Consider the following 19,348-nt stretch of genomic DNA (forward strand, 5'->3'; position numbering starts at 1 on the left):
AACAATAACAACTCTAGTTTCAGAGTAAAAATGAAGCAGAATTGTGGCGTCCTGTATAATGTAACAATGTATAAGTCTTGCTCACAAACCTGCATCAAGATGTGAAAACATTGTTACTTACTTCCAGGGTGCTTGCAAAAACAATCCAGGGAAGACAAGGCTGTGCTGCCATCTGCTGGACACTTTTATGCTGCCATCTGCTGGACACATTTATGCAGCCATCTGCTGGACACTTTTATGCTGCCATCTGCTGGACACTTTTATGCTGCCATCTGCTGGACACTTTTATGCTGCCATCTACTGGACACTTTTATGCTGCCATCTGCTGGACACTTTTATGCTGCCATCTGCTGGACACTTTTATGCTGCCATCTGCTGGACACTTTTATGCTGCCATCTGCTGGACACGTTTATGCTGCCATCTGCTGGACAATTATGCACAGCAACCAGTTTAAAATGACAGCAGTGACCTCTGACCTTACAAATGTTATTCTGGATTAATGGACACACAATAAAGTTAACATAGTAGAAAGTCTTCCCAGGACACAGTTATTGCTGCCAAATGGGGACTAACTCACTTTTTTTTTTTATTAAACTTACTGTAATTGAGAGATGTCTGAATACTTTTGATGAAAAAGTGCATATAATCCATAATGGATTTCATCTTCTGGGGATTAAAGGTGTAATATTTGGAAAAATAGGGCACTCATAAGTGATTTTTAAGCAGAAATGGACAACATTTCTGTTGCCTCCCCCTACAGTTAGTGAATTTGAAACGTAAAGAAATGCAGCAAAGCAACACCCTGTAGAAAATAAGTCAACCTCCAAAAACATCATTTTTGTACAAACGTCATTTAAAAAATACAGTTAGATCACTCAAACAAACAATGACAAAATATTGTTCCTTTGGAGGGCTCCCTTAGAGTTCCAAAGTGTCATTCAAACCAATCCAGCAAAGTAAACTGAAAAACATATTTATTTGGTTTTACTTACAAAACAATAACTTTGGTAATTAAGGAAGTCAATTTGTAAAATTGGGCATATGTAAAGTCGATGACTTTTCTTAACTGTCGATTCAGGATCTTGATGAGGGAGCTGATCATTTGATATTTAAATGAGCACCATTTCAAGATGTAACATGCCTTTTCAGAAGAACTAGTTTCAGATGATAAATATGCTATAAAAACAAAACAATAAGCAATTACAGTAGTTTTATGAAGTAATAAAATAATATTGGACAGCAGTCCTACTGTGTCTCCTTCCAGCTATTTTTCCACTAAACACTCCATTGACAGCTTCTCCATATTTTCATGGATAAATGATACTATTTCAACATCGCTGCCTCAGTGCGGTGCAGACGAGCATTGCTCCCCATGTCGACTACATGCCGAGTCAAGATCATTTACTTCTCCTTATGTTCACCTCCAGCTACACGCTAATGATAGCAAGTAAGAATGGCTTACTAGCCTAACTAACGGTGTGGATGCTTCTCCCTCAGAAACACAAAAATTAGTCCCGAGATAGCTCTTATCTCTTAAGTTGAGGTAGCAGAGTACATCATATCATTTTGTTTTATGAAAGCTTACTCAATGAATGGGCTAACAGACATTGATTAATAGTACTTCTTAATTAGATAATATTAAGAAAATATTTCCAGCCCCTCATTTGTCTACTCAATTGTTCAAAGTACACCTCTGCATAATGTTGTATCCTTAACAATAAACATTTTTTTAAAAATCAGTAATTCCTGGTCTCCCACGGTAGTCACAGTGAAGCACTACACACTTCCACAGATATAGTGAGGCAAGAACAGCAACGTCCCTGAGGACAGTCTCTCCCCAGTACTACAGATCACTAAACCTGGAGCACAAGAGGACAGATGCTCCCCAGTACTACAGATCACTAAACCTGGAGTACAAGAGGACAGATGCTCCCCAGTACTACGGATCACTAAACCTGGAGTACAAGAGGACAGATGCTCCCCAGTATTACAGATCACTAAACCTGGAGTACAAGAGGACAGATGCTCCCCAGTACTACAGATCACTAAACCTGGAGTACAAGAGGACAGATGCTCCCCAGTACTACAGATCACTAAACCTGGAGTACAAGAGGACAGATGCTCCCCAGTATTACAGATCACTAAACCTGGAGTACAAGAGGACAGATGCTCCCCAGTACTACAGATCACTAAACCTGGAGTACAAGAGGACAGATGCTCCCCAGTACTACAGATCACTAAACCTGGAGTACAAGAGGACAGATGCTCCCCAGTACTACGGATCACTAAACCTGGAGTACAAGAGGACAGATGCTCCCCAGTATTACAGATCACTAAACCTGGAGTACAAGAGGACAGATGCTCCCCAGTATTACAGATCACTAAACCTGGAGTACAAGAGGACAGATGCTCCCCAGTACTACAGATCACTAAACCTGGAGCACAAGAGGACAGATGCTCCCCAGTACTACAGATCACTAAACCTGGAGCACAAGAGGACAGATGCTCCCCAGTACTACAGATCACTAAACCTGGAGCACAAGAGGACAGACTCTCCCCAGTACTACAGATCACTAAACCTGGAGCACAAGAGGACAGACTCTCCCCAGTACTACAGATCACTAAACCTGGAGTACAAGAGGACAGATGCTCCCCAGTACTAGAGATAACTAAACCTGGAGCACAAGAGGATTCTAACAGTACACATTGTTACCTTGTAGTGAAAGATAATTATTGGGGCTCAATTGTTGCCAGGTCTACTTGACTTTACACCTCACCCCAAATAGACAAACCTTATAGGCTAACTTTATAAATGTCCCCAACTTAAATGCGTTACAATAGCGATTAAAAAAAAAAATAGGAACACTTTTTTTATCCTCTAAGTTTGATGCATGCTACACATAAAAATAAAGTATAAAGTTGAGGCGCGGTTGGATTGAAAAAGAGAGACGTGTCCGGTTAATTGTTAACTTCTTTCAAAAGGCAGATTTTCAAATGTGAGGGAGAAAATATATTGAAATGTGAAATAGACACATTGAAGTTTGTTGGATGTTTTTCAAGTCAAGTAAATCTCCTGAGGTCACAGCTTGTCCTCCTCTGGCAACTTGGTGAGAACTTGGACGGCGTCAGACGTAACTACCAGCGTGTGTTCGAACTGAGCCGACCTGCACCAAGGATAAATCGCATGTATTGATCTCCGTTCACTTCTCATGACATGAAGACTGTTCAAAATCACCTTTTCTGGTCTGTGGACACTGCAGTCCACTTATCTTGCAGGATTCTAAACTCAGGAGAGCCCTCCATCAGTATGGGTTCTGCCAACAAAGCAGAAATCATCGAGCCAAACTCCTCACCTTTTATGGACTTTTCCACTCACCTATGGTGAAGGCCATGCCTTCTTCCATGGTCATGTCGTTATCGTTGGCTAAAACATGAAAGGGAGTGCTGGGTGGTAAATAAATACAAGCATGAAGCACACAGCAAGGTCTTACCGTGGTGCCAGATCTCAGGGTGGCAATGGAAGTGGGAGCCGATGCCATGTCCAATGAAATAAGGACACACCTGGAATCCATTTGCTTGAGCAATTTCACTGCAGAACAACACCATCGTATGAGTTGTGTAACAGCACACATACTACATAGGTACAGTGTTTCAATGAATGCTAGCATAAATGTTGCAAAACAATCATATGTATTGTATGAGAGCAATCATAGGTAGATGTAAAACAGCACACATACAGTAGGTACAGTGGTGCAATGAGTGCTAACATAAATGCGTGTGTAAAATCCGGGTTGCCACTGGTAAAGTTACTAAACATGTCAGACCTTAGTCCATGTAAAACTTACCATTCACAACTTATTCATGACAACGTCAGGAACAAAAAAGACGAAAAAACTCAATGGTCTCCTTCTGATGTCAAACTTGCTCATTTCCTCCTTGATGTAAGTCAGGCATTTACCTTTTCTAATACATTTGGTGTGTCAACTATATTGTCCAATACAGTCTGTGATCTTGTCTAACAAAGATAGTATATTTCTGCAAACAATGTTAGCATGCTAGCCCGGTTAATAGGGTTGCCCCCTTTCAAAATTGGAAATAAGGAACACTCCTCAGGGCCAAACTGCACGGCCGAAAGAAATTGGAGGGTTTGGCTCTCCAAAACCAGAAATGCATAGAAACATGTGTATCCTATATATGAAAAAACTAAATGCTTTCAATTCATTGACATTATTTCACAGCTCATATTAGCCCCTGGGGTCACTTGGTGGTCAGCAAGGAAGGGGAAGTCAAGAATGCATTTAGCCATACTTTAAATTTAGAGGACTTTATTAGCAATGAACATTGCTTAAGGGCTGTAAATTACACAAAGATTTGCAGTTTAACACCCAAAAAACTTGATGAAACCCTTGAACTTGTGTATACATTTTTAGATAAATGGTTGTAAAAACTATGTATCATAACTAGCCTGAACTTGAGCATATAGGCCTGCCTACTGTATTCTATACATAGAAAGTGCAGTAAATTAAATATATAGGCCTGTCTACTGTATTGTATACATATAAATGGCAGTAAATTAAACTAATATATAGGCCTGCCTACTGTATTCTATACATAGAAAGTGCTGTAAATGACACTTCTATATAGGCCTGCCTACTGTATTGTATACATATAAAGTGTTGTAAATGACACTTCTATATAGGCCTGCCTACTGTATTGTATACATATAAAGTGTTGTAAATGACACTTCTATATAGGCCTGCCTACTGTATTGTATACATATAAAGTGTTGTAAATGACACTTCTATATAGGCCTGCCTACTGTATTGTATACATATAAAGTGTTGTAAATGACACTTCTATATAGGCCTGCCTACTGTATTGTATACATATAAAGTGTTGTAAATGACACTTCTATATAGGCCTGCCTACTGTATTGTATACATATAAAGTGTTGTAAATGACACTTCTATATAGGCCTGCCGACTATCCAGGTGGATTGGACTGTGTATCTGGAAACCTCAGTCAGGGAGAGGGGGTGGAGACTACACAATTTTGACCATGATTACAGTACCATTTCTGGCCACATTTTTACATATGGCCCCTTTAATTGTAGAATTGCTGGTAACGAAGTGTGTGTTTGGGTGTTTGTGTGTGTGTGTGTGAGTGTGTGTGTGTGTGCATACCTAATAGTGTTCCCAATGACACAAAGCTGTGCACCCGGCTTGCAAACTGCAATAGCTTCATCTCTGCAGCGCCTCGCCGTGGCAACCAGTCGCCGCCCAACCTCATCCACCTGGCCAATCAAGAAGGTTTCCGATGTGTCACCATGGTAACCATCCAAATAGACCTAAGTGGGGAGAGGCTGAATGACTGTTGCTCCAAGCATCTTTGTGTGCGTTGATCTGTAAACTTACAGTGACATCGACGTTGATGATATCACCGTCTGCAAGTGGCCGGCTGCAGACACATCAACAACACAGTTAATTCTGGATCTCACACACACGCAGGGCATGGCAGGGGTGTCCAAACTACGGCCCACCGCCATCACAAATTGGCCCACGCCGTGTTTTTGGCTCAATTTAGTTCCCCGTGATTCAATCCGGAGTGATCTAGCCAGTCTCTTGTGGGTTATTTTATCAACCATCGTCAATGATCATGGGTTACATTTGGAAGGGAGTTAAGCACAGAATCAATGTCTATGACCCAATCCAAACAACTATTCCCACTTGTGGTATAAAGGACCTATAACCAACAAATAAAGTTGCACATAACACACCTCCATTGAACTTTGTGGACATTATAAAACACATTCAAACCCCATTTATGATTTTAAATACATACTTTCACTACAATGCATGATGGGTGATATGCAAAACACTCTCCACACTTCTCCATGTTTGCTTCTTGACTTTTCTCATTGAATACCCAACTTTAAGGAGGTCTAGAGGGAAGTAAACAAGGTAAGAGTCCAAATTTCACATAATGTTCAATGTTTACACTTCTTTCGTCAGAGTCTGATGTAGGGATGCACCGATTAATCGGTAACCGAATATATTCGGCCGAATATGGCAAAAAAAGCCACATTTGGCCTTCGGTGGAATGAGTTAAAAACAAGGCCGAATATTGGCGTGTGACGCAAGTTTTTGACGCGGTGACGCAATCAACCAACGTGCAGTGACGTTGGGATATGTTGTGTACCTGTATAAGTGTATGAGGTTACAAGCACACACTTATTGAGATTTAGTGGGGCCTCTGTTTACATTATTAGCCTGTTGTGTAGGCTACCTGTATAAGTGTATGAGGTTACAAGCACACACTTATTGAGATTTAGTGGGGCCTCTGTTTACATTATTAGCCTGTTGTGTAGGCTACCTGTATAAGTGTATGAGGTTACAAGCACACAATTATTGAGATTTAGTGGGGCCTCTGTTTACATTATTAGCCTGTTGTGTAGGCTACCTGTATAAGTGTATGAGGTTACAAGCACACACTTATTGAGATTTAGTGGGGCCTCTGTTTACATTATTAGCCTGTTGTGTAGGCTACCTGTATAAGTGTATGAGGTTACAAGCACACACTTATTGAGATTTAGTGGGGCCTCTGTTTACATTATTAGCCTGTTGTGTAGGCTACCTGTATAAGTGTATGAGGTTACAAGCACACACTTATTGAGATTTAGTGGGGCCTCTGTTTACATTATTAGCATATCTACTGTGGCTAAGCAGACTTTTGACAAAAAGGACAATAATTCATTTGTTGTGGGTTTATCCACTTTAATGCACTTTATTTTTTTTTTGGAATGCATGTTTTGTTTGAAGGCCTAATATAAATGAAAAATTGTGCTTTTTTTGAAAGGCAAAGACTACTGGAATATTAAAAAAATGTCAATATTCAATAAAAAATTACTTTGTTTGAAAAACATGTCTACATATTTATTCAAGGCTGCATTCATTATTCGGTATTCGGCCTTCGGCCAAGCGTTTAAATTTTATTCGGCTTCGGCCGCAAATTTTAATTTCGGTGCATCCCTAGTCTGATGTGCGGGGGTTGTTAGTTGAAGTTATGTGTTGTTGTTCAGTCTTTTATAGCTTGCTTTAGAGGCCTACTGAAATGAGATGTTCTTATTTAAACGGGGATAGCAGGTCCATTCTATGTGTCATACTTGATCATTTTGCGATATTGCCATATTTTTGCTGAAAGGATTTAGTAGAGAACATCGATGATAAAGTTCGCAACTTTTGGTGCTGAAAAAAAAGTCTCGCATTTACCGGAAGTTGCAGACGATGAGGTCACAAGTGTGAGGGCTCCTCACGTCCTCACATTGTTAATAATGGGAGCCTCCAGCAGCAAGAGCTATTCCGACCGAGAAAACGACAATTTCCCCATTAATTTGAGCAAGGATGAAAGATTTGTGGATGATGATATTGATAGCGAAGGACTAGAAAAAATAAAATAGAATAAAAATAAAGTTAAAAAAAAAAAGGTGATTGCATTGGGACGGATTCTGGTGTTTTTAGACACATTTACAAGGATAATTCTAGGAAATCCCTTATCTTTCTATTGTGTTGCTAGTGTTTTAGTGAGATTAAATAGTACCTGATAGTCGGAGGGGTGTGTCTTGAGGCCAGTGTCTGAGGGAAGTCGACGGCAGATACAAGGACGGCGCAAACTCCACAGATCTCCGGTAAGGGGCGACTTTTTAACACAGTTTTCTCACCGAAACCTGCCGGTTAACAAGTGGTCGGGATCCATGTTCGCTTGACCGCTCTGATCCATAGTAAAGCTTCACCTCCGAGAATTTTAAACAAGGAAACACCGTGTGTTGGTGTGGCTGAAGGCTAAAGCTTCCCTACTCCATCTTTCTACTTTGACTTCTCCATTATTAATTGAACAAATTGCAAAAGATTCAGCAACACAGATGTCCAGCATACTGTTTAATTGCGCGATGAAAAGAGACGACTTTTAGCCCCAAGTGGTGCTGCGCTAATATTTCCTGACAGTCCGTGACGTCCCGTGCACGCGTCATCATTCCACGACGTTTTCAACAAGAAACTCCGCGGGAAATTTAAAATTGCAATTTAGTAAACTAAAAAGGCCGTATTGGCATGTGTTGCAATGTTAATATTTCATCATTGATATATAAACTATCAGACTGTGTGGTGGCTAGTAGTGGCTTTCAGTAGGCCTTTAATCAATGCTAACTAAAGTATTGTTTTGTTGTTCAGTCTGTTATAGCTTGCTTTAATCAATGCTAACTAAAGTATTATTTCGCCACAAATGATTATCAATGCTCAGCTGTGTGGTGGAGAAAAGCACCACACAGCAGTAAAATGGGGAAATCCTCCATTTTACATGCATTGCAAGTCGGACATGGACAGTTATAAAACCGATAAGTAAATGTCTATAATTGATGTATTGATCATAAATAAAGTCATGTAGAAAGTTGTAAAATGTGTCTGACTGCACCTCACCAAGAGATCCCAGCAGCTCCTTTATCATTGAGCACTAATGCTCCACTTTCCCAACTCATGTAATACATGTGGGAATGTAGTGAAAGGAAAAGAAATGCAAAAGTGCATTAATCTATGGTTTCACCGCAGGTTGTACTGTATTCTTACATGTTTGACTAACTTCCCTCTTCCATTTAGTTTGCAGATTTAAATCATTGTGATGGCAGATTAGGTGTCAAAACATCTGTGATCACTTGGAGAAGGCACATATAGATTGTAAGAAATAATTATAAAACACTAACGTTAGCGCAGCGATTTCGGTAAACATTTATTCAGATTCCTATTTGATTACATTACACATATATTTAATATCCATATAACTTTAAAACTAATATATATAGTTGTATGTACATTGTCTGTATATCTACAGTCGTGGTCAAAAGTTTACATACACTTATAAAGAACATCATGTCATGGCTGTCTCGAGTTTCCAATCATTTCTACAACTCTTATTTTTTTTGTGATGTAGTGATTGGAGCACATACTTGTTGTTCACAAAACCATTCACGATGTTTGCTTCTTTTATGAATTTATTAGGGCTCTACTGAAAATGTGAGCACATCTGCTGGGTCAAACCATTGCTGTATGTATACTTTTGACCCAGCACATGTGCTCATATTTTCAGGAGAGCCATAATAAATTCATAAAAGAAGCAAACTTCATGAATGTTTTTGTGAGCAACAAGTATGTGCTCCAATCACTACATCACAAAAAAATGAGAGTTGTAGAAATGATTGGAAAATCAAGACAGCCATGACATGATGTTCTTTACACGTTTATGTACACTTTTGACCCCCACTGTATATATCTACACACATATATGCACAAATATATAACATATTAATATAATATGTACATGTGTGTGTGTATAGTGTTACTTATCATGCAGTCAGCTTTCGGCCCCCAACCAAATTCTTTAGCATAATGTTTGTAAACTCTTGCTACATTGTTACACATATTTAGGTGTAACATACAACAATATTGATGTGTAGATGCTGTGAGATAGATGATAAATTACCTGTCAGGTATGCCATGACACACCACGTTGTTCACAGACGTACAAACAGATTTTGGGAAACCCCCGTATCTAAGAGGGGAGGGGTAGGCGTTATGGCGGATAGTCTCCTGGTGTACAATGAAGTCTACTTCATCTGTTGTCATACCAACCTGGAACAACAACAACATGTCAGTGAAGTTGAGTCTGGAACCAAGCAAGACGGGTGCCTACTTTCAGACTGTCTCCGGCTACGAGCAGCACATGTCGGGCTAGCTGGCAGGCTCTGGCCAGCCCTTGGATCTGCTCTGGACTGTGGATTTCTATGTAGTCCGGCCACTCTGGGACCAGTCCTGTGCTGACGTAATCTGGGCGCACAATGTGCTTACAAGTCAGACAGGAGAGAGAACAGTGGGTTACACAAATTCTAATAAACACTTTTTTCACCAAGAAAACACTTATAATAACCAACATTAAAATTCAGTAGCATAGTAGGCCTCAATAGTCATCAAAACTAGGAAGAAGTTGAATTTAAAAAGTATATTTAACATGTGTGGCAGCTGTTATATTACACACAGTTTGACCAGTAACACTGTGTCTAAATATTTAATGAAGTGATTCTTTGGCGTACCACTAGTTGGAGCCCACCTAGTTGAAGAATCCCTGAAATACAGTTTTAGAAAAAGTCATGTGACTGTCACTGAGTACCAGCACTTCTGAAAGGAATATTGTCTGTCCACTTAGTTGCCCCTGAGAGCTGCACCATCATCACCAAAATAATAATCACCATTAGTTTTTATCAATATTGAAATCACTATTATTCACTAAGTCATGGAAAACATTCCTCTTGCCCTTCGTATTGTCAGCAAACGGCAGGTTAACTGGGCATTGGTTTCACAATGAAACGGAATAAAAAATAGTTCTAAAATAAAAGTCAAAATAAATATGCAGTGAAATAAGATGATGACAAGGAACACACTTTACTGCTCACAGAATATATTTTCTACAACTTTATGACATCTTCTTTGCTGTCCCTCTCACTCACTCTGACTCACGCTCACATAAGTCCACTGATGGTCGCCCCCTGGTGGTCGGCTGACTGTTGCTTGTGGAAGTACTCAAACGTTTAAATGTTAATATCGCCGACGATCACCCTCATTTAATCGTAGCGGCCACGATTACATTTGATGAATTGTGCAGCCTTATTGCCACTTATTATTCAGCAGGCAAGAACCAGAGCAGCCTTAAAGTTGTCACCATTGGGGATATTCCATCAAAGTTTCATGCTGCCGATATGGAGCATCCATGAGTGAGATCAGTCGATACCAACACCGATCACATGTGTTAACTGTACTTTTTTTAATGCATTCACGCTGAGTCGGTGCATAACATCGTTTGATCAAAACAAAGTCAATAGTACACAAAAGCAAAGACTACTTTCTGCTACTCATTTAAATATCTTGGGGTTTTGCCCCTGAAAGTCCTCCTGGGTCTACGGGATTGTTCCCCGAGTTAGTAAACATGAAAAACAACAATACTTTTTTTGGGAGAAAATAAAGATATCGTGTTGATCACTCCAGTATCAATCATATACGGATATTCCATCCATCTATTTCCTACCGCTTTTTTCCTTTGGGGTCGCTGGTGCCTATCTCACCACCACCTCGCACGTCACATACTGTCACCTCACACCTCACATACTGTCACCTCACACCTCACATACTGTCACCTCACACGTCACATACTGTCACCTCACACGTCACATACTGTCACCTCACACGTCACATACTGTCACCTCACACGTCACATACTGTCACCTCGCACCTCACATACTGTCACCTCGCACGTCACATACTGTCACCTCGCACGTCACATACTGTCACCTCGCACGTCACATACTGTCACCTCGCACGTCACATACTGTCACCTCGCACGTCACACACTGTCACCTCACACGTCACACACTGTCACCTCGCACGTCACACACTGTCACCTCGCACGTCACATACTGTCACCTCGCACGTCACACACTGTCACCTCGCACGTCACACACTGTCACCTCGCACGTCACACACTGTCACCTCACACGTCACATACTGTCACCTCGCACGTCACATACTGTCACCTCGCACGTCACATACTGTCACCTCGCACGTCACATACTGTCACCTCGCACGTCACATACTGTCACCTCACACGTCACATACTGTCACCTCACACGTCACATACTGTCACCTCACACCTCACATACTGTCACCTCGCACGTCACACACTGTCACCTCACACGTCACATACTGTCACCTCGCACGTCACATACTGTCACCTCGCACGTCACATACTGTCACCTCACACGTCACATACTGTCACCTCGCACGTCACATACTGTCACCTCACACGTCACATACTGTCACCTCACACGTCACATACTGTCACCTCACACGTCACACACTGTCACCTCGCACGTCACACACTGTCACCTCGCACGTCACACACTGTCACCTCGCACGTCACATACTGTCACCTCGCACGTCACATACTGTCACCTCGCACGTCACATACTGTCACCTCGCACGTCACATACTGTCACCTCACACGTCACATACTGTCACCTCACACGTCACATACTGTCACCTCACACGTCACATACTGTCACCTCACACGTCACATACTGTCACCTCACACGTCACATACTGTCACCTCACACGTCACATACTGTCACTTCACACGTCACATACTGTCACCTCACACCTCACATACTGTCACCTCACACCTCACATACTGTCACCTCACACGTCACATACTGTCACCTCACACGTCACATACTGTCACCTCACACGTCACATACTGTCACCTCACACGTCACATACTGTCACCTCACACGTCACATACTGTCACCTCACACGTCACATACTGTCACCTCACACGTCACTTACTGTCACCTCACACGTCACATACTGTCACCTCACACGTCACATACTGTCACTTCACACGTCACATACTGTCACCTCACACCTCACATACTGTCACCTCACACGTCACATACTGTCACCTCACACGTCACATACTGTCACCTCACACGTCACATACTGTCACCTCACACGTCACATACTGTAACCTCACACGTCACATACTGTCACCTCACACGTCACATACTGTCACCTCACACGTCACATACTGTCACCTCATCAGTCACATATGTATACGCCCTCGCCCAGCAGAGAGGTAGCAGACTGGGTAACGTTAGCTGTGATGCTAACAAAGCCGTGCGAGTGGTAATACGAGAGAAAGAAGGTGCTAATGGAGGAAGAATTAATTCCCAAGAAAAACAGTAGGGGGTCCATCGTCTGCCGGTGGTTCGGCTTCAAGCGGGAAGATGTCAAACAGACAACCGTGTGTGGTACAAGCGTTGCCACCAAAAGTAGCATTACTGCTAATATGTAGCATCATTTGAAAAGTCACCTGCTAATAACTTTAATAAATATAGTTTTGCTAAATGGACTTAGTTGTGATTTCCTTCTCTGCATGAGAGTTTAAAAGTAGCATATATGAATAAGAATGTTTGAATGTAGACACATAGAATCATCATACTGCTGTCATTATATGTGTTCATTCAAGTCTAAGGCAAAATATCCAGATATATATATCATGTATCGCGATATGCCTTAAAAACATTGAGATATTAAAAAAAGGCTATATTGCCCAACCATAGTTCTTATCATGCCTGCTCCTGGCTTTCTCTTGGTGTGTAACATGTTGAGCCTCATCCTCCATAATATGACTTAAAACATAGTTTATTTGAGGTAATGATGGTGATTATTATTAGTTTAAGGGAGCGGCTCTACACTGTGGACGGAGACCCATCATTAGCTGCTTGTCAGCCAGAGAGGATCAGTGTTTGATATCGGCATTAATCGGTAACGGCAGATCATGTCCTTTTTCACCAAAATGGGCCGATCAAAATCGATGTCGGCACAGTCCTTATTTAGGTTAGAACTACATCCCCAGAATAGGCTTATTTAGCATCGATTCAACAAGAATGCCATAAAACTCCTGACAGGAAAAAAAATACATGACCTAATTGTGTCTGGTCACTTAATAGAGCAAAATTATCAGGTGTCAAAGTTTTACCTTTGGTACTGCAAGGGCAGGTCGAACAGTAGCAGGGAGAACTACACTGTGGGAGTGGGCCTTCTTCCACTTCTCCCAGAAGAAGCGGCCATGTTGCTGACACAGTGGCATTGGGGAAGACCCCCGCTGTTGAAGACAGTGCATCCTTCCAAGAAGACCAGCCGCTCCTGCAGCAAAGGACAAAAAGCAGCCTTTGGATGACAGCAACCACCTGGACACTGATACTGAGACCTGGTAACTGACCACCAGCAACCCCGTAACTTGCTCTGCCTTTATGGAATATACTACAATGTTGCTTTTCACAGAAGGTGGGTAGAACTTAAGGAAAAGTATAAACTAAAAACCTTGTTTTGCCTACATTACAATAAAAAACAACAACTTTATATTCTCTTATTGATGGAGTGAAGTTGTGGAAAAGACTAATTGGGACACTTAAGGAGCATACTGTAAGTCAGCAACACAAGCACGTGTCTTTAACACGGAGCAGCAAGAAGGTCAAGTGTTGATAATTGAGTTTGTTTCAAAATGTTGACTTCTATTATGTTTTTTAATATTCTTTCATTTCCGAAATAAAACCTACAGTCATTCATTTATACATGAACTATGTCTTATAATAAATAAATACCGTATTTCCTTGAATTGCCGCCGGGCATATAGTATGCGCCTGCCTTGAATTACTGCCGGGTCAAACTCGCTTCACAACATAATTAGCGCATGCTTAGTATTACCGCCAGGTCAAATTTGTGACGTCACGAGTGAAACTTCCCCTGTCATCCTTTTCAAAATGGAGGAGGCTGATTTCAATACCGGTAATTTGAAATCGCATGAAGGGAGGAAGATTAAGAGCTATTCAATAGGATTTATGGTCCAAGCTTACATCACACTCAAATTTTTACTGCATGCTTTTGGTGAGTGCCGGAGTGAGAAGAGGTTTTGAACTAATTAGCGCATGCTTACCTTTACCGCATGCCTTTGGTAAGCGCAGGAGTGAGAAGAGGTTTTAAATTAATTAGTGCCCCGGCAGCAATTCAAGGAAATACGGGACAATGAATTGTCCACTTTTTATCAATAATGCAAACTTAAATCTCATGAGTACTAATGACTTCCTTCAATCAAACTTACATCCTTTTTTGTCAGTAACGCTCTTTGCTACATGCGGTAAAGCAGAAGGCTGTCTATTCAACTTGCAGCCCAGGAGCCAAATGCAGCCCAGGAATGACAAGATGCTGGCCCCTGTGCTCGGTTCTAAACAAACATGTTTGCAGTACATTCCTAAAAACACTAGAGTGCTTTTGTTTATGGGAAAATTGGGACCACTGCAAAGACGTGGACGGATCCTTGCATTGACATTAGATTTTGCTAGCAAGCATAGACCACTAATGTCCTAAATAGTGATAGAAATAACTTTGGTGTTCCTCAAGGTTCCATTTAAGGTCCTCTCTTTTTTGTCATTTAGGCTATTTTACTGGTGGACGGCAACTTCAGTCAAGACAACTTTAAGGGAGTCACATTTTTGCACCGGATCCTTAAAAACACTTGAGCGCTGACCTAGAGATGATCTTTGACTAGTTTTTTGCAGAAGGTCCTTAAAACCAACATAGTGCTCCTATGGGGTTTTTCTTTCTCCGCCGTCACTGGCATTTGAGTGACAGACATGTTCACCAATCAGAATTGTTGAGCCTCGCGTTCATTCGAGACCGCACACACGGGAAACACAGACAGAAGCTAGAGCGCCTTGGGGACTCGCCACTGAGAAGTTCCGCAAGATAACAAAAATCAGGTGGAACAAAAAATACGATTACAAAGCCATTTTAAATCTCTTGTTGTGGGAATATTGCAGCTTCAAATCGGATGGGTAATATGAGCCCATCAACACGGAGGAACAAGCGAGAATGCAGTGATCTAGCTTTTCTAACTTGGAAAAAAAATGCATTGTAAGATGTTAAAAATGTATTTAAGTTAAATGTTTTCTTACAGAAATAAGACTCAATTTTTATTTAGAAAAACAAAGTTATTTACCTTCCAATTACAGTACAATGATAAACAATTTTACAGCAATCAGAAATAAAAGTTCACTTTAAAAGGTCACTTGCATTATTATTATTATTATATATTAGCTTCACGGTGGCAGAGGGGTTAGTGCGTCTGCCTCACAATACGAAGTTCCTGCAGTCCTGGGTTCAAATCCAGGCTCGGGATCTTTCTGTGTGGAGTTTGTATGTTCTCCCCGTGAATGCGTGGGTTCCCTCCGGGTACTCCGGCTTCATCCCACCTCCAAAGACATGCACCTGGGGATAGGTTGATTGGCAACACTAAATTGGCCCTAGTGTGTGAATGTGAGTGTGAATGTTGTCTGTCTATCTGTGTTGGCCCTGCGATGAGGTGGCGACTTGTCCAGGGTGTACCCTGCCTTCCGCCCGATTGTAGCTGAGATAGGCGCCAGCGCCCCCCGCGACCCCGAAAGGGAATAAGCGGTAGAAAATGGATGGATGGATGGATTATTATTATCACATTACATTATAAACACTGTATAGTTTTTATAAATAACTTCTTTAGTTTAAGAGCATTATGTAGACAAAAGCTTTGAGTCTGTACTAACAACCCCAGGGTACTGGTTCCAGTGCATAGACGGACCCCGAGATACTAACAGAACCTCTGATTCCAGTGCATAGTCGGACCCTGAGATACTAACAGAACCTCTAGTTCCAGTGCATAGTCGGACCCTGAGATAGTAACAGAACCTCTAGTTCCAGTGCATAGACGGACCCTGAAATAGTAACAGAACCTCTGGATCCAGTGCATAGACGGACCCCGAGATACTAACAGAACCTCTGGTTCCAGTGCATAGACGGACCCTGAGATACTAACAAGCTCTGGTTCCAGTGCATAGACGGACCCTGAGATACTAACAAGCTCTGGTTCCAGTGCATAGACGGAGCCCGAGATGCTAACATAAGCTCTGGTTCCAGTGCATAGACGGAGCCCGAGATGCTAACATAAGCTCTGGTTCCAGTGCATAGACGGAGCCCGAGATGCTAACATAAGCTCTGGTTCCAGTGCATAGACGGAGCCCGAGAACCCGGAGGTCGTGGTGTGTGCTCAGTTAGTGACCTGCTAAACAAGAAAGATGTACTTCTAAACGCAGGAAGATGATGGAGGAGTGACTTTGACACTCCAGTGAGTTATTTTACAGCCGAGAAGGAGTCAGTCATCAGTGAGTTCTTTACAGCCGAGAAAGAGTCAGTCATCTCGCCTACCTGATCTTCTTACTAGTCGGCCAGCGCCGGAGGACGCCATTACTGGTCACGTGTTCACCTTCACCGCGGTCACGTGACACGCAGCAACGTTCCCATTGGGCACAATCGTCTTCTTTTATTATCTTTATTCCAACAGTAATGAGCAGTAAACAGTCATTTATTTGGCACACTGGCCAATCATCTTTTATTATCTTATTCCAGCAGCAACGTGTAATGACGTTAATTGCGAAAGTAATGCAAGTTTAGAAGTGTGTGTGTGTGTGTGTGTGTGTGTCTCCCTCTCTCTCTCTCGCTCTCTCTTTCTCTCTCTCTATTCAATTTCAATGTCAATTCAAAGGGTCTTTATTGACATGTAAACATATATTTACATTGCCAAAGTCAGCATTAAAACACAATCAATACAATAAAAATGTATCAAACTTAAACACCCATCAAAATTAAAACTATGTACAGTTAAAATATAGATCTATTATCTCTGTGGACAGACTCGTGTCACATTGCACCTTAAAACAATGTAAACACTAAATAAAATAAACTAGAGAATTGTGCCATACCTTTCAATATAGATGTATTTATGTAGACATGTAAGTAAATATAGACATGACAGTAAATATAGATGTATTTATGTAGACATTGGAGTAAATATAGATGCATATATGTAGACATGAAAGTAAAGATAAATATCAACAATGTATTTCCAGGTATCTGCTGTGTTTGTAGGCAGGTCTATGTACAGATGTCCATATGGTACAAAAAGTGCAAGAATACTCACATGCTTGATAGTCTTGATGGTGCTTGTATTCCATTGGATGTCCTTTTCTTCTCACATAGTATCTTGCTTCTGTTTGCACATTGCTTTACTTCCCCCAGCAGCGAGGGGACTTTTTGGTTCATTGTCATGGTTTCAAACTATCTTTGAGTATTTGCAGTTTGTGGGAAGTATATGTCTCTGATGTCTTGGTACAGTGGGCAGCTTGTAAGGAACTTTCCACCTCACTTTGTGCACATTGAATGCAGTCTGTCTTCTCTGGGGAGCCAGGTCTGCCTATGGCGGCATTTCTCCATGCTCACTGAGTCTGTACATAGTCAAGGATCTCCTCAATTTATTTTTTCCATGCTCACTGAGTCTGTACATAGTCAAGGATCTCCTCAATTTATTTTTTCCATGCTCACTGAGTCTGTACATAGTCAAGGATCTCCTCAACTTAGTTCTCCATGCTTACTGAGTCTGTACATAGTCAAGGATCTCCTCAATTTATTGTTTCCATGCTCACTGAGTCTGTACATAGTCAAGGATCTCCTTAGTGTCTTTCTCCATGCTCGCTGAGTCTGCACATAGTCAAGGATCTTCTTAGTTTCTTTCCCCATGCTGACTTAGTCTACATAGTCAAGGATCTCCTTAGTTTATTTATCCATGCTCACTGAGTCTGTACATAGTCAAGGATCTCCTCAATTTAGTTCTCCATGCTGACTGAGTCTGTACATAGTCAAGGATCTCCTTAGTTTATTTCTCCTTGCTCACTGAGTCTGTACATAGTCAAGGATCTCCTCAATTTAGTTCTCCATGCTGACTGAGTCTGTACATAGTCAAGGATCTCCTTAGTTTATTTCTCCATGCTCACTGAGTCTGTACATAGTCAAGGATCTCCTTAGTGTCTTTCTCCATGCTCGCTGAGTCTGCACATAGTCAAGGATCTTCTTAGTTTCTTTCCCCATGCTGACTTAGTCTACATAGTCAAGGATCTCCTTAGTTTATTTCTCCATGCTCACTGAGTCTGTACATAGTCAAGGATCTCCTCAATTTAGTTCTCCATGCTGACTGAGTCTGTACATAGTCAAGGATCTCCTTAGTTTATTTCCCCATGCTCATTGAGTCTGTACGTAGTCAAGGATCTCCTCAACTTAGTTCTCCATGCTTACTGAGTCTGTACATAGTCAAGGATCTCCTTAATTTAGTTCTCCATGCTGACTGAGTCTGTAAATAGTCAAGGATCTCCTTAGTTTCTTTCCCCATGCTCACTGAGTCTGTACATAGTCAAGGATCTCCTTGGTTTCTTTCTCCATGCTCACTGAGTCCGTACATAGTCAAGGATCTCCTTAGTTTCTTTCTCCATGCTCACTTAGTCTGTACATAGTCAAGGATCTCCTCAATTTAGTTCTCCATGCTGACTGAGTCTGTACATAGTCAAGGATCTCCTTAGTTTATTTCTCCATGCTCACTGAGTCTGTACATAGTCAAGGATCTCCTCAATTTAGTTCTCCATGCTGACTGAGTCTGTACATAGTCAAGGATCTCCTTAGTTTATTTCCCCATGCTCATTGAGTCTGTACGTAGTCAAGGATCTCCTCAACTTAGTTCTCCATGCTTACTGAGTCTGTACATAGTCAAGGATCTCCTTAATTTAGTTCTCCATGCTGACTGAGTCTGTAAATAGTCAAGGATCTCCTTAGTTTCTTT

The 19,348-nt window shown here is 41.4% G+C and overlaps 1 protein-coding gene across 6 annotated transcripts; it reads right to left on the reverse strand.

Annotated features, from left to right (window-relative positions):
* Positions 1-958: 958 nt before the first annotated feature.
* metap1d (methionyl aminopeptidase type 1D (mitochondrial)) lies at positions 959-17,685 on the reverse strand. Of its 6 annotated transcripts, none has more exons than XM_061920921.1 (10): positions 17,663-17,685; positions 13,634-13,800; positions 9,740-9,873; positions 9,530-9,678; positions 5,416-5,458; positions 5,185-5,348; positions 3,493-3,590; positions 3,378-3,425; positions 3,237-3,315; positions 959-3,165 (listed from the first exon to the last, which is right to left on the reverse strand). In XM_061920921.1, coding segments are annotated over exons 1-10 (969 nt in total). In that variant the 5' UTR covers positions 17,665-17,685; the 3' UTR covers positions 959-3,080. The 6 variants fall into 6 exon arrangements, with proteins under 6 accessions (XP_061776905.1, XP_061776907.1, XP_061776904.1 ...); XM_061920923.1 differs by having other exon boundaries at positions 9,740-9,889; XM_061920920.1 differs by lacking the exon at positions 17,663-17,685 and adding an exon at positions 16,891-16,979 and having other exon boundaries at positions 9,740-9,889.
* Between the last annotated feature and the right edge of the window lie 1,663 nt (positions 17,686-19,348).

Source organism: Nerophis ophidion, linkage group LG14, assembly GCF_033978795.1.
Source record: "Nerophis ophidion isolate RoL-2023_Sa linkage group LG14, RoL_Noph_v1.0, whole genome shotgun sequence".
Classification (NCBI taxonomy): domain Eukaryota; kingdom Metazoa; phylum Chordata; class Actinopteri; order Syngnathiformes; family Syngnathidae; genus Nerophis; species Nerophis ophidion.